This window comes from Colletes gigas, unplaced genomic scaffold (assembly GCF_013123115.1).
Source record: "Colletes gigas isolate AHSC1104 unplaced genomic scaffold, ASM1312311v1 Colletes_gigas_Sc00004, whole genome shotgun sequence".
NCBI classification, from domain to species: domain Eukaryota; kingdom Metazoa; phylum Arthropoda; class Insecta; order Hymenoptera; family Colletidae; genus Colletes; species Colletes gigas.
This window is the reverse complement of record NW_025106633.1, coordinates 8,435,512-8,456,082: the sequence shown is the minus strand read 5'-3', so window position 1 is coordinate 8,456,082 and position 20,571 is coordinate 8,435,512. Positions and strand designations below refer to the sequence as shown.

The following is a 20,571-nucleotide window of genomic DNA, read 5'->3' as shown; positions in this document are numbered from 1 at the left end:
TTAATTAAAAATCAAGTTTGTCCATTTCTGGATACAATGAAGACATTTTTGTTAACGAGCAAAATTTGGCATATTTAAATTTGATATCATCCATGATTTTTAAAATGTCCACGGTATCTTTGTTGCATCTAGGAAAATTATAAATATCTTGTAGAAGCTCTTTTGCAATAGTTACAGCTTTCTCTGAATTGGACTTGTTTGTACTCAAATATTGTTCCAAGACACCACTGTAATATCCTAACTGTGCACCTAATAAACTGGCTCTATGATACCCAAGATGAAATCCCTTTATTAATTGTTTCTTTCCAGTTTCATAACCTTCTTTGTAACCTAAGTTGTGAGCATTCTCTTCGGCAAACAATAAATTTTCAAATTCTTTATTTATATCGACATCTTCCTTATCAGACATACTTATTGTTCCTGAAAATACATAAAATATAATTAGAATAATAGGGGAAAAGATCTTTTTATGTACTATCTTCATAAAAACTACCTGTAACATGGTAAAATATTAAATTGCCCCTTAACTGTACTTAATGAGCTTTCGTTCACAATGTTTTACATTATATACATACTCAATGAAAGTCAAATAATTTAACTTGATATACGAGTTCGTCTATATTAGGTTATAATCAAAGTTCAGAACTTAAATACCACCAAATATTGGAAAACATTGATCCGCCATGTTGAAAATCGCGCAAGACCATGTTTACCAATCGTCAGAGTCATTTCCTCTTAGAATAAGTATTTTCAATTAAGGTTATAAGTAGCTACGAAAATAGAAAACGTTCTCTTATCTGTTTATTCGTGAACATTTGTTTGTAGGTAGCGAAGAATTTTGTCGGCTCGTTAACAAAAAGTTTCTAAACTTGCGCCGAGAAATGCATTCATAGACGTGATGTAGTTCTGACCAACTTCAGAGGCGTGTCATGTTTACAATAAACGCGGCGTTCTTTCTTGTAGCGTACTCGACGATTTTTTAAGTCCAGATTCCATAAAAGATGCTCGCGTTAGGACCTAAAAAGGACGGTGGACCCAATACGAAATTTTTCGAGTCCCAGGAAATTCTTACACAGCTCGATGGAGTAAAACAGTGGCTATTGAAAAACTGCAAGAAGGTAGGTCCAAAGACCCGGCACCAAACCTTCGCGAATAACTCACCGATAATTTATGTACTCGATCGAAACCTTTTAATACCATTTCAATCGTGCTTTTAATGATTTCGTTATAGATTCAATTTGTTATCGCATAGATAATTATACTTTCGAGCTGATACGAATAATAAGAACCATTTTCAGTATCAACAGATTGAATAACTTGCATCTATCTCTGCTCTGTTTACATATTCGATGTGTACGTGAACATTAATATAATTATAATTCGTTAACGTGAGATCTGAACTTTTTATTTTGCACATTGTTTATAATGTAAGTGAATGTGTTCAACAATCGATACAATATAGTAATATTATACTTTATACATTAATGTATATATACAATACAGTTGTAAGTAAATATATATACTATTTAGTACTTGACAGCGATTGCCAATAAATATTTTATTTGTATTGTTTTATAGTATGTACAAACGGACCCTCCCACCAATAAAAGTTTAGCTACTTTGATAGTACAATTATTACAATTTCAAGAAGATAATTTAGGAAAAAATGTTTCAAAGCCACCGATGACAAGGCTTCCAGTATGTATTCATCGATCGATATTATTAAATCTTTTAATGTTGCATTATTTTTAAACAAAAAGTATACAATTTATGGAATTTCTAGGTGAAGTGTTTCTTGGATTTTAAACCAGGAGGTGGATTATGTCATATTCTTGCTACAGCATATCGTTTTAAGCAAGAACAAGGATGGCGTAGGTTTGATTTTCCAGTCGGGAAGGTAGGTATTGAAACTCGTGTTAGAGTATAAGAGCAATTTTGGTACAATATGCAAATCATTGTTCTTTTAGTCAGGATCCCGTATGGATCGGACTGTGGAAATGTTGATGGCAGCTGAGCGTGCTTTAGTGCAGAATAGGTGTCTGACCATACCAAGTATATACGTAAGAGCCGACGTAGACAAGTCAACAGCTGCCAAAGTAAAAGAAGCAATACGAAGACATCAGGGCACTATTGCCGAAAATGAAGCGGATGCTACGCACATAATTTACCCTCCGGCAGATCCTATGGAAGAAGAGTACGCTCGGCCTTGTATGAGGCGCGAGAGATCCGTTCTTCTCCATTGGTACTATTTTCCGGACAGCTATGATTCTTGGACTACTTTAGATCTTCCTTGGGATTTCCCAGAAGGTACACTTACTACCGCAAACATGAAATCAATATACAAAGTATCTGCGACATGGGCATTAGATTTAGATCAGTACAATGAGTGGATGAACGAGGAAGACTATGAGATAGATGAAAGTGGTCAAAAGAAAATACACAAGTTTCGACTTTCGGTAGAAGATTTAATGGCTCAACCGTCTCATCCGCCACCCTCTGCAAAGAAACCAAAACGAAAACGATCCCCGAGCCCACCACCGAAACAGGGAAAACGTAAAAGCGGAAGGGGGCCATCGGGTGTTCAAAGTGCTTCGTCTACGTCATCGTTGACGACTCCAAAAAAATCACGCGGTGGCGGTGAAGAAGAAGACGATCTTACTCAAGGAATGGAAGACCCACCAGCGGAACCTCGGATTGTCGAAGTAGTTGCTACTCCTACAAACCCACCGGTTACAGGTCAAGGTACCACTCCAACGAGTGGTACCACTTTGACAACGACAGGAAGTAAAAAACAAGATAACGAACTTCAGCCATTGAAATCTGGTAACATGGCAGACTTGGACGAACCGATGGAAGGTGACAAAGGTAGCTCTCAAGGGACTCAAGATAGAGAGGAACGCGACGTTAGTAAAGAAAGAGGAGAAGGTAACAAAGGGGACGAACCAGAAGATAATGTTACAGAGCAAACGCATCATATCGTTGTCCCCAGTTATTCCGCCTGGTTCGATTACAATTCGATCCATACTATTGAAAAGAGAGCTTTATCAGAGTTTTTTAATGGCAAAAACAAATCCAAAACGCCAGAAATTTATCTCGCGTACAGAAACTTTATGATCGATACTTATAGATTAAATCCCACGGAATATATTACATCAACGGCCTGCAGACGTAATTTGGCAGGTGATGTGTGCGCGATCATGCGCGTGCATGCATTTTTGGAACAATGGGGACTAATTAATTACCAGGTAGATGCAGAATCGAGACCCACGCCTATGGGGCCTCCTCCGACATCGCATTTTCATGTATTATCAGATACTCCGTCTGGTTTGGCCCCGGTTAATCCAAATCCGCCGAAAACGCCGCAGCCATCGGCTGCAAAAGCTTTGCTCGATTTGGAGAAAAAATCGAACATAACGAGTGGAATTGGAGTGGAGGAAAAGGCTTCGGCGGGAGCGATGGCAAACTTTGGATTGAAAATAGATCAATATTCAAGAAAACCGGCGGTATTGAAGAACAAACAAGCTGCTGGCGCTACTCGCGATTGGACGGAACAAGAGACACTTTTACTGTTAGAAGGATTAGAATTGCACAAAGATGACTGGAACAAAGTTTGCGAACACGTTGGCTCGAGAACGCAAGACGAATGTATTTTGCACTTTTTACGGCTTCCAATAGAGGACCCATATTTAGAAGAAGGAGGGCCAGAGGGTCTGGGTCCATTGGCTTATCAACCGGTACCCTTTTCGAAAGCTGGCAATCCTGTCATGAGTACAGTTGCATTTTTGGCCTCGGTTGTTGATCCCAGAGTTGCGGCAAGTGCCGCCAAAGCTGCTATGGAAGAATTCGCAGCCATCAAGGACCAAGTACCGGCTACTTTGCTAGACCAACATTTGAGAAACGTTCAAGCCAGCGCTAATTCCGATGGTAATTGATCTTTCTATTCTCTTACCGTTCACACGGTATGCACTTTGAACGATTTTCTCTTACAATTATTTTGTTTTGTTCAGGCAAGTTTGATCCAGCTGCAGGATTAGCGCAATCTGGTATAGCTGGTACAGGTCCGCCCGAACCTCCAGACGACACAGCAACGCCTTCGACGACTGGAAGTGTTCCAACAACGGCGGCTACGTCACCGCATTCGGCTACATCGACCCCCATGGAAACGAAGAAAGAGGAGCAAGATAATAAACCTAAGGAATCCGAAGTTGACCAAACTCAGTTAGATATTACAAAGAAGGAAGATGAAATGAAAGAGGCAGAAGAGGATACGAAAGCTGCTGTGGACGCTGAAGCTATAGAAGCGAAAGAAAAGAAGGACAAGGTAAATTCTTCTTTCGTTATCGCTTCTTTCCAAACGTTATCGTATTTTAATGTTCTTGTACTAAATTAGGTGGTGCGTGACGCTCAACTCCAGTCCGCAGCTGCTGCGGCATTAGCAGCGGCCGCCGTTAAGGCAAAACACTTGGCAGCCGTAGAGGAACGTAAAATTAAGTCCTTGGTGGCGCTACTCGTTGAAACGCAAATGAAAAAGCTGGAAATTAAATTACGTCATTTCGAAGAATTGGAGACTACTATGGAACGGGAACGCGAAGGTTTGGAGTACCAAAGACAGCAGTTGATCACCGAAAGGCAACAGTTTCATTTGGAACAATTGAAGGCCGCGGAGTTTAGAGCGAGGCAACAAGCACACCAGCGTCTAGCCCAGGAACAACAGCAACAACAACAAAATCAGCATCCGCCTTGGCAACCAACCGCACAACAACAGCAGCAACAGCAACAGCCACCAAGTCCGCAAGCACAGGCCCAACAACCACCGCCGCATACGCCACCGCAACAGGCATAACTCTTTTGTGACTTACTTTTAAATTATAATTATCGATCATGATAGTGCAATGTGCTATTGTGACAAGGAAAGACACGAACGTAGAATGAAAAAAAAAAATATAAATTAAATTTGTAATACTGAATATATTATTTCTGCGATACAGAGTAATGTTCAATGTTCTTAACGTTAATGCATTATTTCGATCTACTACGACGTATGTAATTCGAGAATTTAACGACACCGTTACTAAACGCAATGAATTACAAAAACATTCGTGTGGAGATACTTCTGGGGGAAAAGAAAGAATTCACGCATCATTTTTTGTTTTTTTTTTAAACGAAGTCTACGATTCTTTGTGTATATTTGTATGCATAAGATTATACAACGTTGCCACTGATTTATTTCGTTGAATTATAAGAAACGTACATTCCAATTAGCCGTAAAGATACCTTAACGTTTCAATTATAAGGCATGATTGTGCACGAGTTCCAAAACTAAGTCTGTCATGAGTCGCGCGCACTCCGCTCCTCCGCGCGGTGGTGCTCGCATACTTTGCTTCTCTTTGCACGTTTCCGATCTTTCGTACATATCCGGTGCTTCCTCACTCTCGCACGTGCTAATCGGCAAGATGTCCAGTGCAATACCTACTCCGAATCGTCCGCAACGTCGCATCTCCTCGTTTAATCTGTACATTAACAAGAGGTAACCACGTTTGAAACATTACCGTTCTAGGCGTATCGTACAGTTCTCCACTTTCTCTTTACGTACGAATTCGCACTCCATTACTTACAGTTCCCACATAACAGACGGATCTTTCGGCGGTTGTTCTGGATTAAGTGTGTGCAACGAAGACATCAGATGGAAATGATAATGCTGAAGAAGCTGCGTCATGTGAGCCCGTCTGATCTCCCCGGTCGTGCAACAGTACAAAAAATTTGCAAGGTCGAGGGCAAGCGAACCAACACGGGATAGTTGAAAATCGAGTAAACAGACGCTCTGAAATGTAACGTTAAACGGGATCATTTACGGAAATGTTCGAACAGGTATTAGAATTCAAATTCTTGTTACGCTCGATTCCCGGGAAGGAAGAAATAAAATAAATATTTTCACATTACGCTTGTCCCTTTTTCCTCTGTATCGAGAAAGTAATATTCGTATATTAAACAAAATTTATCAAATTTTCTCGGCTACCTTAATAACGAAGGATATAATCCAAGTTACGTAACGAAGAGAATGTTTTAAAAATCAGATGAAATTACAATGTGATTGAACTTATGTAATGTTCTTTTTCTTATGAAATGACTATACAGAGTGCAAGAACTTTTGCTTTACTATTAAAATAATACTTTCCTGATGAAATTAGTGATAAAAAAAAAAGAAGAAAAAAAAAAGAAACACGTGAATCGTAATATAAGAATCTTATAAATTTATATAATAAAAATTGTAATGAAACAACTGATCTCTCAATTGAATATTTTCTCTGGATTCCTAGTACAATTGTGAAACGTGGTCCATGATATAAAGGGCGATCTGAAAAGACGTGATCCGATTCGGTAGAATAAATGTTAAGCGTAGTACTTGCCTCTTCGTTCGGTTCGGCATCATCTTTAAACAGAATATTGTTGGTCCAGCAATCGCCGTGGCAAAAAACAGTAAGAGGTCCTCGCGCAGCTGCCAGTTCGCTCATGGTGCGAAAAAATACATCGTCGTTCAGAAACGCTTGCAGTTTCTCCATGACCTCTGTTCTTTTGTACTCCATGTGGGTAGGGAGGCTCTCGGATACCATTTTAATAGCGTTCTTAGCAGCTTCTTGATAATACTGACGATACCAGTCTTCATTTTCCGTTCGAAAAAGTGCCTCCTGTATACCTTGACCTCCGTCGGGATCTGTCAGTCTTGCAAACTCCTCCGGCCTTCGAAATTCGTGTTATGTATATGTGTATAAAGAAAACACAAAATAATAATAGTAATAATTTATAAAAATAAAATTAATGTTATTCAACTTGCCTAATTTCTTTAAGAGTCAAGCTAAGCGCATGGAAGCCGGCTAAGGCCTTTAACGCCCGTTTCAAATGATCGAGTTGCAGTCCTTTCCTCCTATCTGCCATTTTAAAGCCTCTCTCTCTTAAATCTTCCATAGCGATAAGATCAATCCGCGCCGCGTATATTTTCGCAACCCCGCTGAACACTTTTTTACGATTCGCTTGTAACTTATTCAAAGCGGGCCACACATACGTATAGAATGCTACCTCGTTTCGAAACAGTTGTTCACTTTTAAACGCCTCCCGATGTTCTCTCGATCGGGGCAATACTTTATAAATAATAGCACACTCATAATTGACCCATTCGCTGCTTTCTGTTTGCCTTCGCCCTTTTGCTCGAATACGGTACAGCATAGACGTGTAATTATCACCTCTTCCCGATCCTAGTTCTTCCTCCAAGCTGTTGATCTCCACGTTCGGTTCATCTTTTGTTATCAATTCGCGCACAGATTCCAACGTGAGACGCATTTGGCCCTTCTCGTCCATCATTCTGGCAGTAAAGTAGTAAAATTCTGTTTAATAAATAGCAGGATTTTGTTTAAACAGTCCCGTGTGGTTTAACGTTCTTGAATCGATAGATATCGTAGCATTCCGGTCTTTAAAATGGACGAGTGAGTTACGATGTTAAGCTATACGATGCAGGAAATAAGTATTTGAGTGACGAGAGGATAGTACCTCCCACTGCCATGCTACTTAATTTATTAATCGTACGTACCCTAGCTGGAGAGACAAGGACATTAATATCTACCAATCATGTGTGTAATTTTTATTCTTTTGAATGACAAACTGATTGAAATTCTTCTACGTATAACACGAATTTAATAAAAGACCAATTTCAACTTTGATTCATTTTTAATAGATTAACGCGACGATTCGTCAGGTAGTTAGAAAAATTACGAAAAAGCCGAAGGAATACACGATTATATAATATTGCAAATAGCTCTTTATTATAATAAATTATAAATAAACCGATTACTATTTATCTAATGTATCTAACGCTGCTTTCCCCACTAACTCTATTAATTTATCGCGGTGTACATCGTTCAACTTTGGATTACTATACAATGTCTTAGCCAACTCAGCGGCGTGTTCGAATTCCGCAATTATACAGATTTCAAGAACAAGCTAAAAAATAAAATGAGATATATATATATATATATATATATATATATATTTGTGTTTTACTTTAAACTTAAGTAAATCAAAAGAATGATAAATGTAAATACGTACAAGAGCTTGTGTCATATATCCCTTCGAAACGCAAGTCTCAAATAATGTATTCAATTGCGTTTCTTCCATTGTTGGTAAAAATAACGCGAAACTTTTGGTGATCATAGTTAAAACTTGCGATGCTTCGGCCATACGATCATTGTATAATAAAAGTAGTGCTATCTGGCCCATCACGGCAGTACCAAACGAATTATTGCCTTTTTCCATTTCGTTCTAAAATATGAAATTTCCTTTAATTTTCCATTCTAATTCATCTCTTCATTATGTTACTTAAATGTAGTAAATACATGAAGACTATACCTTTATACTGTTAAAACAACTCAATGCTACCTCCACAAATAATTCTGTCAAAGGTGGGTTAGTCGGTAAAATAACAGTGTGTATCAAATCTATTACAGTAGAAATCAAATTAATGTTAATCGTCAATTCGTGTTTCTTTATATCTAGCCAAAACTTTAGTAAATATTCCATCACAACTTCTGGTGAATACGATTTTAAAGAGACGATAATTTTTGTCATAACGTCGTTGTCCGGGATGTACATCATCGGAACGATATTTCGATAACATTCGTAAAATTCGGAAATCGTGCTTGTCGATAATATTAACGTTACATATCTAGAATAATAATTATTCATCTGCGCATGAAAAATAAGTTATTAAATAACAAAAGAGATCAAATAGCTATACATGGTAGCAAAATATATACGTACGTAAATTGCATTCATCATAAATTTGTAATTATCATCGGTAAGAACTATCTTGTGCAACAAATCACCAGCTGCTCTATCGACATAACGGATAGAAATTATTTCCATGACCTTGGCGAAACAGTTGGTGTCCGATAGGTGTTCTAGAGTAAAACGTTCTTTTGACATCGTTCGTAGGGTGTCCATAAAACTGTTGTATGATTCATCACCTATAGAAATACGTAACTTTGCAAATCAAAACTAATTACAAAAATAATACAAGTAAAACATAATTACCTCCGCGACAAATTATTTGAAGAATATAACAATATGTGCCTAATGAAAATTTTATATTCAGCCTCCTAAATTCTTTAAGTAAATGATTTAGAACACTTCTGGCTAAAGAAGCCGACACCATCGAACATACCGATTTAAGGGTGTTATTCAATGTTATAACATTTGGATACACTCCTCTTGCAGTCATTGCTGCAAAAATACTATATATTACTGTTTTATGATTTATTGCACTTCCAGCAATACGCTGCGTTATTGATGCCAGTATGTAATTAAAAGAAGTGATGCTTAACGGGATATCTTCTTTTAAACATTTATTATACAATGACCAAACTTCACCTGCCTAGAAATTAAATTGTTAATGCATTGTATCATAGATAATTTGCTTTATAACCGAAACCACTATACCTGTTTCCATTTTCCATAGGCACATAACATAGTATTATAGGCCAAAGCTGCTGTTGCGGAATCTTGCGTTATTAAAAACTGATATAACTTTTCAATCTCCGGATCGTGCCTAAAACATAAAACTGTTAAAATTGAGAAATTAAAATTGCATGCTTAATGTTTTCGCTACTTACGTCCAAGATTTTCTATAATCCTTTTTCATGAAGAACCGTTCGTCCGGAAAAAACTCATTCTCATATGTAGTGTCATTGTAGTAACAAAACAATTCTAACAGCGCTTGTTTCGTTTCATTAGAAACATTATCTTCCAATAGGTTATAGATTTCAAGAGACTTTGATGCATTGCATCGCGATATAGTATCCAGAAGTAATTCTTCCGATACTTGACTTTTATCTGTATATTTTACTGGGGGCATAAATGCCTATAAACCATAGAATAACAATAAAGGAATTATCGAGTATTAATAGAAATCTGTTATCCGTTATGATAATAACATATTAACAACGATAAACCATACCTCGATCTTTGGATCCGAAAGATTATTTGGAAATAGATCTGCGTGTTGTTTAAAAATCCACGTTGCTGTTTTTTTGCCAGATTCACGCGCTAAAGCATATATACGATAATCTGCTTTCTTTGTTGGAATTAAGAAAGGATCATCGTAATATTTTACAGATGTGCTCAGTACATCTTTAGGTACTGTTTGACCGAGAGCCTTTTACATGGAAAGAAATCCCATATAGTTTTAGCAAATAAAATTAGAAAAAAAATATAAATCTAAAATAGACCTTTTACTGTACTTACGTATAAAATGTCTGTAGGTCCTCTTTCTATCCTACGTGGTATTTTAATACAAGAATCCGATGATGACGAAGACTGCAATCTCTTCACCTGACTCCACGAATGCCTGCTAAAATTTCGTTTCCATTAATATTGATGCTTATAACTTACGCTTGATCCATAGCATATTCAAACCGTAAACTTTCGTCTTAAAACTGATACAGTTTTTAATTATTTACGTTAAAACATTATTTCAACGAAAGGTATATATTACTAACCTATACAAAATTTGTTTCAAGTTATTCATTGCGAATTTTTATTCAGAATTGTTTATAAAAGGAAATTAATTATACATTGTTTAACATTTAATTAAAACGCAAATGCACGATACTGTCCAATGCTGCCCACAATTCGATACAATTCTCTCTCTCGTGCGAGAGTAAACAATATCGAGTAAAATGTACGTATTGTTAAACGTATAGTCAACCTAAACGCTTTTATCGTTTCTACCGGAACATCTGTTCGGTTGCCTACCTGCAGGCTTTGTTTTTTTTCTCTATGTACAGAGTAATAGGTTTCAAGGAATATTACAGAATAGAATTGATATAGTGAACGGTCGAGTCATTAACCAAAAATTATAGTTCTCAGTTTCATATACTTTTGTTTCATTAAAATAATAGCTGTATTTAATTATCTATTAAAACTATAAATTTTATTTTTTTTAAATGACACTGTACTATCAGCTGATAATTTTTGTCGCGTAAGAAATTTATGATTTATCTTCGTGTCGAGTAGAGACAAATATAATTGAATAAATTCCCGGCAATTAAACAATAATTTAGAACTAATTTACTTGTTTTGGAAACTCAACCCTGTTGACCATTCTCGATAGGTAACGTTCTCCTAGATACCTACCCATCATTACATTATAAGTTATTGGAAACAATGGGAAATTTTGTAGCATCGCAAAGTACAATGAAAAGAAAAAAACGATAATTCGTTGTCGGTTATAAAATCGACGTCGCAATAAGAATGATGCACCATCTCGGGGGAAACATTTTCGACCCTCGTTAAATGGTTCAACGCATCATTCTCGCCGGTTTTATAATCGAAGAATACTTTTGCATCGTGAATTCGTATGTAGAGGCACATGAATATGGCAGCTGCACAGTCGTATCTACAAGATAGAGATTCATTTCTTTCAGCGCATTTATTGTTTAGCATATGAATGGTGCACGAATATGCGTATACGTGCATGCGCGTGCGCGCACACACCAAGTGTACCCTTTGGCATATTACAAAGAATTGAATAAAGTTTATAAGGAAGCCAAAACCAGTCCGCAAAGCGAAGTAGTTCTCTCTTGCCGTGAGAATGCGCGCGCGAGCACCAGCCCGTTCGCGCAACCTTCTGTAACTTGGCTGTGTACGTACGTGTACGTAGTACCGTGCACACAACATAGCGCGTACATAGGGAAGAAGCCAGGTGTTTTATTTCAAACCGTGGGACTCTTAAAGGGGGATGCTTGCACCACGTTGTACCACGCGTCTTCTACCTGAAGAATATGAATGAAAAACAGGATTCATGTTCCACCAGAAACCGTGCCCCACTACTTTTATTGTGTTTTCTTATTCGATCGAATGTAACGTAACCCCTTGCGCGTCATTCTTCCACGGTTCTTTTCAACAAATTTTTCTTCCCTCATCTATAATCCGAATATGATAGAAAAGAATCGGATAGTATTTATATAGGGCATTAAGCAGCAACACACACGCGCGTCCATGTTTTGTCGGAAGGTAAACAAAGAAAAAACACCGAACGCCCGTGCAACGGCTCCTTTTCGCGTTCTCGACAGGAAATGGAAATGCGAAACGCTACGAATCTCACGAATTTCGAACGCTACCAAGAGAAAGAATAATCTACACCTCGACCTGATAAAAAAACGTTTTGTCGACGATCTACGAAACGATGTTTCTCATTTTAAATTTAAATAGTGTTATTTACGACCGTTGCACGTTACATACTACTTATATTTTAATGTGGACCTTAGGTTTCAGATTTTTTAATCGCAAGTTTTTCAAAATATTTAAAAGCGTAATATATATTATTTCTGTATCAATTCCCAATTTTACTATCAAATCTCAGAAAGTTGACGTTGATTCTCTAGTACATGAAATATTTGAATTATTACGTTACAGTGTATCAAGAGTAACGATATCTTATCGCGTTGGTAGTTGCGTAGTTTTACGGGTGGTTACGTTTAAAATGCAATAAATTAAATTTTTTCATTTATTTCGAAATTTATTCTTTTACATATTCTGTCTATAAATCATAATACAAAGTATCGTACATATCGTGATAAAGTCGTTCTTTATTTTCAATATACAAGAATAGTTTTTTATAAATATAACTATTTAAAGTAATATAAACGTATTTGTAAAGAGATGTTATACTATTCGATAATGCGTGCGTTAATTTACGTTGATATACGCAACGCTGTTTTCGTCAGCGGCCAGATATGCAACAGATGATAGGTCGAATAGATCCAGCAGGCCGGGAAGAGTGCAATTTGATCTAATCTCATAACAAATAATGCCCACATCCCGACCTGCCGGTATCCTCGATAAATTTGGCGAAAACAATTCTATAGCGCCGCTGCCCAGCCTCCTCTACCGCTTGTCTCTTGTTTCGTCGACCCGTTCCTGATGCTCGTTCGTTTCTTCTGCCTTTTTCGACGAGATACAATGCATTCCGATAGGCCGGGACAAGTGCAATATTGAAGAATTATATCGTCACGAAACATTGTCACAAATCTCGGCCTATCTTCGATGCAAATCTTTCTCCTTCGAATCTTCCCGCGTCGAATTTAATCTTGCTTCTACCAAAAAAAAAAAGAAAAAGAAGCTTATCTTGAATCGAACCAATCAGCCTTTAAATCAAAAGATGCAAGTTCCGTTGATCGGAAATTCTCGAACGAAGATTTGAAAATTTATATACATATTTACATTAATAATATAGAGAATTTACAAACATTGGGCGAGATTGTTATAGAACCACGACTGATTAAATTAAACATTGTTTACGTTATGTACACAATAAATACATACGTACTTTTGTACGAAATCTCTCTGACTCGGCCCTTGAATGGTTAGTTTCCGAATCAGAGCTCGGTTCGCTTCGAATCACAAAATTATGGCCCTAGGTTATCGTGAACTTTACGCAAACGACTATTTATACAATAGATCCCTAACGTTTTAGTCGATCGTGTAAAAAATTCTATGAACTTGGAAAACCAAAGAGTCTAATATCGTTATCTAATTAGGCTGACCATACATCGTGTGCTAACGTTGTTTTGTACACGAGGTTCAAATCCAATCGTTGTTTCGATGACAAATTTTACCGAAATACGCGATCCGATACGATTAATATTACACGTTGCGTAATTCTCTGTTAATCACTGTTCAAACAACGAGATACGTTAATGCTGTTAGAGAAAAACCATCGAAATTCACACGTTCTCGAAAAGCCCTTTGTAAGCACGTACATCTAATCTACGACGCAATACGATTTGGCGGTTGAACAACTATAATTTCTATCTTTTCGACTGTCGTTTATCGATACGAATTGCTTCGATATTTTTCGAACACAGTGTCGTAAAAAACGCACAGACTCTACGTTTTCTCGGTAGATCGAGTTAGCACAGAATCGTCGAGCGTACACGCGGTTACACGTTTCGACGGAACAGCACGTTACCGGTGTAGTACACCCTAACCCTCAAATTGAGGCGAATGACGTCTTTCGCCGGTTACCAGTGTCTCGTGTCTTTCGACTCTCTTTTGTTTCTCTCTCTCCTCTTCTTGGCTCGTTGCGTTTTAGACCCTACTTTCGTCGCACCCAATTTCCAAAGTGCCGTGCTAATGCAAACGACGAGAAATCGTCGAAAACCAGGCAATCCGAATCTTCCCCGTCCACTTCACAACACTATCGACGCAATACTGTCACGGCGTGTTTTACGAATGCGATGACGACAGCGGTATGGTGATGACGATGGCGACGGCGATGGCGATGGCGATGGCGTTTGGCGTTTGGCGATACGAAGACGAGAGTTCGAAAAATGTCGTTTTCGTTTGGCTGGTGGTTCTCGACAGTAACGTGTGTCTGGCATCGAGTCTGCAGAAAACCGTGAAAGACGCGACGACGACGTCCCGCGCAGGGAGTTCTCGACAAACTGCTGCCCGTGACCAGGTGTCTCGACTCTTTATTCCTTTTGGGCCCCAACTACATAAAAGCCCCCGGCTATATAGGTGCCCCTTAGGTTCGATGGTGGGGGCTTATTCTTATTTAACAGCAACGAAGCAGGAACACCAGCAACAACCAACTTTGAAGTCTCCCTCCTTTTTCTCGGTCATCCTTTTTTTTCGGACCCTCTCTATTCTCTCTGTCTTTCTCCGTCGACTTCTACCTCCGATTCTTCTAACATCTTTCGCTTTTCATTCGAGCAGCCGTCCTTTCCTTAAACTTAGCGCTCTTTCTTCGTTCTTCCCCCCTGTGCCGCTTTGTGGTGCGGATCCATCGGCCAAAGCCCGCCAAAATTGTATCAGCTGTCCTGAATTTTGCTCCGCCTGTCAAGTATGTGACGTATACCGCTCTTCTCGTTCTTCTCCTCCTTGTCAGGTAAGTATCCCATGGGGAAAAAAGGGTCAGTTGAATTTTACAATAGCGAGGCTATTACAATCGATGCAGTGACACTTTCTGGTCTCGTTTTTCAAATAATATCGCGAAATTTTCTTGCTTGCCGTTGAAAATCTACCGTGCCCTATTTCTCGTTGCAATAAATATTTGTTCTTCTTACATTTTTACGTTCGAACAATATTTTCTATATCGTGTATGCACGCGGCGGATCTCTAAATTACCTCATGCTTCGTAAAGCTACTAATCATCTTTTTTTAATTGCACAAAATTGCTATGCATCGCGTAAACGTTAGGACCAGTCTCGAAGAAATCGTCGTTCGCACAACGACTACGTTAACGTGCGCGATAAGTGCTAAATTTCTCAACCGTTCGACAAGCTGGTGGTAGATTCATATGTATTTTCACCTGGCACAGCTGAACCTTAAGTTTAGCACGTGCTTCTGTCATCTTGCTGCAATTTCGCTAGTATCGTGTCGTCTTAACGGTGACGTTCCATAAATGAAAACAATTCCATTAGACTTGACCTACTACGACAATTTAACTTTTATTTACCGTCGTGCGATCTTAAAAATCGGCCAATTTTTTCCTCCCCATAACCATAAAAGTACTTTCCTTTAACAATACGAACGTCTATATGGTCTTTCTCCATCTTTATTTTAATTCGAAATTGTTCTGTTCTGCTTATATCAAAGGGCTTTTAAAACTTCAACGGCGTACGCGTAGATCGTTTTCTTTCCCGTGCCACGTTCCGTTACAAAACAATTTTTATGCTGGTCGTAAATCGACGCAGAATGATTTCGATTTATTCGAGTATCGGTTCTGATGCTATTTAGGCTAGATACGTTGCTCGTCGAGAAAAAGGTGTTGCCTGGGTGTTATTCTTTTCGTTAACGTTGACACGTATATCCGGAGGAAGAAGGAAAATTGAAAACAGGAGTGATTGAGAACCACTTGTAGGAGGACAGCTGCGCTGTGAGCGCATCTGCTGTCGGTTGCGCGGGCACGCGCGCTTACATATCCTTATTTCTACGTACACGGGTCGAACGCATACGATATCCCAATACAGTCTCCTCTGTTCTCCTTACTTCCACCGTGCTGTTCCATCCTTTTTTCGCCCGTCCTTTTCTTTTCCCTTTCCGTCTTTATTTTTGTCCGAACGTTCGTCTCCTCCCTCCTCCCCACCACCCCACCTCTTCTCACTCCCTTCTCATGGGTCGTCTCTCTCCCTGTCCTTCGTTCGTTTCAGTTAGTTTCTTTTTTCTCACCCCTCGGAACTACGACATTGCAGCATTCGAATCCGTTTTCAACATACCTCCTAGCGAACGCGTCTTCCCGTTGTATCGGGGGTTGACAAACCGTCATCTTCCCTTTAATACCGTCCAGAACGAGGATTTACAATCCGTGAGAGAGAGGGTCCACCCGTGTTTATGGCATACACGATGGTTGCTGGTTTCGAATGCCTCGTGCACCTAGTTCATAATACCTACAGGGCTTATACGAACGGCAGGGCAGGCAGGGCTTTCTACGGTGTGAGTAGCGGAGTGTGCGGTGCAGCTTGCCAGCCGGTACCGTGTACCGCGGTACCCGAAAATTTTCTTTGTCCTTATTGTCCGAGGCATTTCCACTGGTACGAGTTTACGAGGCCTGTGCTTCCTAGAAAATTTTCGATTTTCTCCACCGGGGGGTTTTTCCATCTGCCTGCCCTGTTCCCGTTCATTTCCTTTCTTCTTTCGCTCTTGTTCATTCTTACGGACACCCTCCTGTCGGGATTTTAAGTTCGGGCTCTTTGTCTCTTTATATACCTGCTCTCGTTGAAACGAACTGACTCAATAGCGATCGTCGTTTCGCGTAGAGTTTTCTAGAAATTGTATATTATTGCGTTCACTTTCAGAAACAAAAACGTAGAAAGTACGGATTGAAATTTTACACCATATTCTCTTCAAGCATCTTTATTATACTTGATCGCGTGACACAGTGTTGGTAAGAAATTACACGTGTACTTCGACTATATTAACGAAAATAAAATTACATTTTCGATAAAAAAAATTAACCGAGCTTGTTGATAGGTTAACCATGAAAGTTTTTCCTCTTGCCATTGTTTGTATCGGCTTTTCGTAATAAGAAAACTCTCGAAGAACATCGACACATGCCAGCAAAGGGAATGGCATCAATGTTCCGCATGCCCTTCACACTGTAGGGCCCAGATGGCAAGCGTTGAGTCCCTTACTTAAATTTTAACCATGATATAATGCTGCTGGTTTTCGGGCCACCTGTTCTATGCGTAGATCAGAGATATTCCAAAAATTCCTTAACACTCTATAAAAATCTACTCTCACGGGTTGTATAACGTGAACAAATGTGCCACCTTGCATTGAATTTCTATACGAATGTAGTATTCGTTATACGTTGGTGTTTATTTTAAATTCTAACCTAAAATAAGTCGTTCGATGGTTCCGTTTTAATATCAGCGGAAATATTGATTTCTTTTTTACTGTTAATCGTATTCGCGCAACAAGGACCGAAAAAACTGATGCTTAGTCTTTGTGATTTATTCCTACGGAACTTGGATTAGAAAAAATTCTATTGAAAGACTGCACGTTAAAAAACGGTCGTCCCTGGCGACGTTACACTTTGGGACGGGTTTCAAAAGATCTTTGTTCCCGTCGAGGAAGTGGATCCGTGGTTGAATGCAAATGTGTTTGTGTCCCGTGTATACGAATCTTTATATCGTGTGCAACCGGAAGTTAAACATACATAATGTTTCTGGGTGCGCCTGTTTGTGCTATTTTTCGCTTCACTGACAAATAAAAACAATGTAATGATTAATCGTGATTCAATACAAATACCCATAAATACGGCTATTTTAATACATATAACAAGTTTATTAGAATACATTTCACTTCCCCTACGAATCCCTATCTTTACAGTTAGGATTTTAGATATTTCGAAGAATTGCAATCTGTGCCTTGTTAGCTTCAATTGGCTTTATTTACTACGTAATGCGTGTAATCGATATATTAAACGTTTATCTTATCGATCAAATGAATAAATTATGTTGTGATTTCAATGGATAGATAATGGATAGACGCTAATAATTTAGAAGACCGGAAATCAGATTCACGTATAATCTACTTTAACTACAGTTCGTCGATAATGTTGTTTCCATGGTAAAATAGATTTCTTTCTTGTCAATTGTAAGAATAGTAGAGAAAAATTTTTTGAAACAGGCCACGAAAAGTATGTCACCCTTTCACTTCTAGGAAACAATCTCTCCAGCCACGTACGATGAAAGAAGTAGAATGTATAACTGCTAAATTGTATTTTACGTCCTCAAACGAGACATCTTCTTTACGAAAATTATGTCGCGCGTGAAAAGTCAAAATAAAATTAAGTATTAATCATGTGCTAAACTGAAATTAATATTTATACCACAGACGAGGTATAAGATAGATCTAACATCTTATGGAGTTTTATGTTTGCAACGAAATTGTGTTTAAATGGAATTCCTACCACATAAAGCGTTACGAACTATTTCCATATCTTATCGGTCACGTTGTATGTGACATTAACACGATAATAGAATTTCAGGACCAGCCTGGACCATACAGGACCCCATAAACCGTGGACAGACAAGAGCATTGGATGTTGAGTCTGTTTCCATAGCTCGTCCGTACTTATACAAATATAATAATTTAAGACAGGATCGATGATCCATGAGAAATACAAAAAGTAACAATGGTCGAAATAAAAGACAATACCGTTCGAGTAGTGTTTATTTCATTACTTTTGGATCTATTAGCATTTACCATGATATTACCATTATTGCCAGCTTTATTAGATTATTATAAGAGTATAGAAAATGGTCAGGGTTTATATTTTAAAATTTTACACTACATACAACGAGCAAGCATATATTTTGATGCTCCTGATAAAGTCAATACAGTGCTTTATGGAGGTTAGTCTTCTTTTTTTTCTTTAATGTAAATATTAATGAATTGATATTAATTTAATTTGCAGGCTTTCTTGGTTCCATGTACTCCTTTCTACAATTTTTGGGTTCACCAATTGTAGGTGCATTGTCTGATATTTATGGAAGGAAACCATTGATGTTATTTTGTTTAACTGGGATTATGATGTCTTATTTATTATGGGCACTATCCTGTAACTTTACTATATTTGTATTAGCAAGATTCATTGGAGGTATTAGCAAGGGAAACATTAGCTTATCAATGGCTATTATCACAGATGTTACATCAGCAAAAACAAGGGGGAGAGCAATGGTATATCTCAAAGGAATTGTTCAAGGAAATAATATATAAATGAAAATGTTTGTAAATGAAATTTAGACTGGAATATCATTTAATTTTTAGGCACTTGTTGGCATTGCCTTCTCCATAGGTTTTGTTGTGGGTCCAATGATAGGTGCATTCTTTGCTTGGTCCTCAATCAATAACAGGACAGGAACTTGGTACATAATACCTGCTGTATTTGCTCTTTTTTTAGCAGCAAGTGATTTATGTTTTGTTATTTGTAATTTGAAAGAATCTCTACCATTAAAGAGTAGAGCAAAGAATCTCAAGTGTGGCATGTTGGGAACTATTGCTTATATCAATCCTATTGATCTATTTCAGTTCAATGGAGTGTCTGACTTAAATTTACAAGGTAAACTTTTCCTTTTCAAATTGTCATATTACAAATTCTATAGACATTAATGAAAACTATGTACATTGTTTTAGATAAAAAAAATTTAAGAACACTGGGCTGTGCATATTTCATGTACTTATTTATTTATAGCGGCTTAGAATTTACTTTAACTTTCCTAACTCACTATCTATTTGAATTTACAAGTATGCAACAAGGATGGATGTTCTTAGGAATTGGGTTAGTTATGGCAATCTTGCAAGGAGGTTGGGTACGAACAATTCCACCTAATAAAACAAAGTCTACAGCAGAATTGGTAAATATTTTTAGAAGTTAAGGCAAAGAACGAATTTATTAATCTTTTTTTCCTGCTACATGGTGCACATATTTTAGGGCTTATGGTTAATAATTCCAGCATTTGTATGTATAGGGATAGCAGAAGACATACTAACATTATCTATTGGAATATTCCTCTTTGCAATTTGTAAGCATATTATGCAATGTTTATTTTATAATCTAAATATTTAGAAACGAACAGAAATTGTTTATTCTTTTCAATCTGTTGTAGCTACTGCCATGGTTGTTACTTGTATGATGACACTCGTAACACAAATTGGGCCTGAAAATCAAAAAGGTGTGATAACAGGCGTCTTTCGTTCTCTCGGGGCATTGGCTAGAGCTTGTGGACCTATCATAGCTTCCTCTGGTAAGAATAAAGCATAGAAGTATTTAATTACATTAATGCATTTAGGGAACTATCTTTTATTTTAGCTTTTTGGTGCATTGGCAGTAAGATAACATATCTTATTGGTGCTGTATTTCTCATATTTCCACCCCTTATTCTTCAGAGTATAAAATTACTTTGAACAAGAGAGTTAAAAAAATTTCATATGAAAATGTTATATTTCTATAAATATTTACATGTTCAGACAGTATTTTTGAATAAATAAATATAATATATATATTTATTTATA

The 20,571-nt window shown here is 37.8% G+C and overlaps 5 protein-coding genes across 6 annotated transcripts; 2 read left to right on the top strand and 3 right to left on the bottom strand.

The window, feature by feature from the left end:
* Positions 1-4: 4 nt before the first annotated feature.
* On the bottom strand, positions 5-729 carry LOC122405171 (protein LTO1 homolog). Its single transcript, XM_043409710.1, has 2 exons — positions 714-729; positions 5-420 (listed from the first exon to the last, which is right to left on the bottom strand). Exons 1-2 carry the CDS (start codon positions 727-729, stop codon positions 5-7), a joined length of 432 nt encoding a protein of 143 aa, XP_043265645.1.
* Positions 730-834: 105 nt separating this feature from the next.
* LOC122394833 (SWI/SNF complex subunit SMARCC2) lies at positions 835-4,861 on the top strand. Its single transcript, XM_043391976.1, has 6 exons — positions 835-1,118; positions 1,579-1,698; positions 1,784-1,897; positions 1,968-3,924; positions 4,008-4,321; positions 4,391-4,861. Exons 1-6 carry the CDS (start codon positions 1,002-1,004, stop codon positions 4,841-4,843), a joined length of 3,075 nt encoding a protein of 1,024 aa, XP_043247911.1. The 5' UTR covers positions 835-1,001; the 3' UTR covers positions 4,844-4,861.
* A 416-nt stretch (positions 4,862-5,277) lies between these two features.
* On the bottom strand, positions 5,278-7,533 carry LOC122394835. Its single transcript, XM_043391980.1, has 4 exons — positions 6,833-7,533; positions 6,408-6,738; positions 5,616-5,821; positions 5,278-5,510 (listed from the first exon to the last, which is right to left on the bottom strand). The coding sequence occupies exons 1-4, from the start codon at positions 7,354-7,356 to the stop codon at positions 5,288-5,290; spliced, it is 1,284 nt and encodes a 427-aa protein (XP_043247915.1). The 5' UTR covers positions 7,357-7,533; the 3' UTR covers positions 5,278-5,287.
* Positions 7,534-7,714: 181 nt separating this feature from the next.
* On the bottom strand, positions 7,715-10,754 carry LOC122394834 (protein PTCD3 homolog, mitochondrial). 2 transcript variants are annotated; one of them, XM_043391977.1, is made up of 10 exons: positions 10,545-10,754; positions 10,291-10,396; positions 10,004-10,201; positions 9,660-9,907; positions 9,487-9,595; positions 9,082-9,421; positions 8,809-9,014; positions 8,398-8,733; positions 8,098-8,310; positions 7,715-7,992 (listed from the first exon to the last, which is right to left on the bottom strand). In XM_043391977.1, the coding sequence occupies exons 1-10, from the start codon at positions 10,571-10,573 to the stop codon at positions 7,843-7,845; spliced, it is 1,935 nt and encodes a 644-aa protein (XP_043247912.1). In that variant the 5' UTR covers positions 10,574-10,754; the 3' UTR covers positions 7,715-7,842. The 2 variants fall into 2 exon arrangements, with proteins under 2 accessions (XP_043247912.1, XP_043247913.1); XM_043391978.1 differs by having other exon boundaries at positions 10,291-10,393.
* Positions 10,755-18,564: 7,810 nt separating this feature from the next.
* On the top strand, positions 18,565-20,470 carry LOC122405339 (major facilitator superfamily domain-containing protein 10). The gene is made up of 7 exons (XM_043410010.1): positions 18,565-18,911; positions 18,974-19,236; positions 19,327-19,618; positions 19,693-19,913; positions 19,991-20,081; positions 20,166-20,303; positions 20,369-20,470. Exons 1-7 carry the CDS (start codon positions 18,692-18,694, stop codon positions 20,461-20,463), a joined length of 1,320 nt encoding a protein of 439 aa, XP_043265945.1. The 5' UTR covers positions 18,565-18,691; the 3' UTR covers positions 20,464-20,470.
* The last annotated feature ends 101 nt before the right edge of the window (positions 20,471-20,571 follow it).

Coding starts and splice junctions, on each gene's coding strand:
- LOC122394833 (XM_043391976.1), top strand. CDS start 1,002: ATGCTCGCGTTAGGACCTAAAAAGGACGGTGGACCCAATACGAAATTT. Junction 1,699..1,783: donor CACCGATGACAAGGCTTCCA/GTATGTATTCAT, acceptor TGGAATTTCTAG/GTGAAGTGTTTCTTGGATTT. Junction 4,322..4,390: donor CGAAAGAAAAGAAGGACAAG/GTAAATTCTTCT, acceptor GTACTAAATTAG/GTGGTGCGTGACGCTCAACT.
- LOC122394835 (XM_043391980.1), bottom strand. CDS start 7,356: ATGATGGACGAGAAGGGCCAAATGCGTCTCACGTTGGAATCTGTGCGC. Junction 6,739..6,832: donor TTGACTCTTAAAGAAATTAG/GCAAGTTGAATA, acceptor CGAATTTCGAAG/GCCGGAGGAGTTTGCAAGAC. Junction 5,822..6,407: donor ATGCCGAACCGAACGAAGAG/GCAAGTACTACG, acceptor GTTACATTTCAG/AGCGTCTGTTTACTCGATTT.
- LOC122405339 (XM_043410010.1), top strand. CDS start 18,692: ATGGTCGAAATAAAAGACAATACCGTTCGAGTAGTGTTTATTTCATTA. Junction 18,912..18,973: donor CAATACAGTGCTTTATGGAG/GTTAGTCTTCTT, acceptor TTTAATTTGCAG/GCTTTCTTGGTTCCATGTAC. Junction 20,304..20,368: donor ACCTATCATAGCTTCCTCTG/GTAAGAATAAAG, acceptor CTTTTATTTTAG/CTTTTTGGTGCATTGGCAGT.
- LOC122394834 (XM_043391977.1), bottom strand. CDS start 10,573: ATGAATAACTTGAAACAAATTTTGTATAG. Junction 9,015..9,081: donor TCAAATAATTTGTCGCGGAG/GTAATTATGTTT, acceptor GTATTTCTATAG/GTGATGAATCATACAACAGT. Junction 8,734..8,808: donor TTATGATGAATGCAATTTAC/GTACGTATATAT, acceptor TTTCATGCGCAG/ATGAATAATTATTATTCTAG.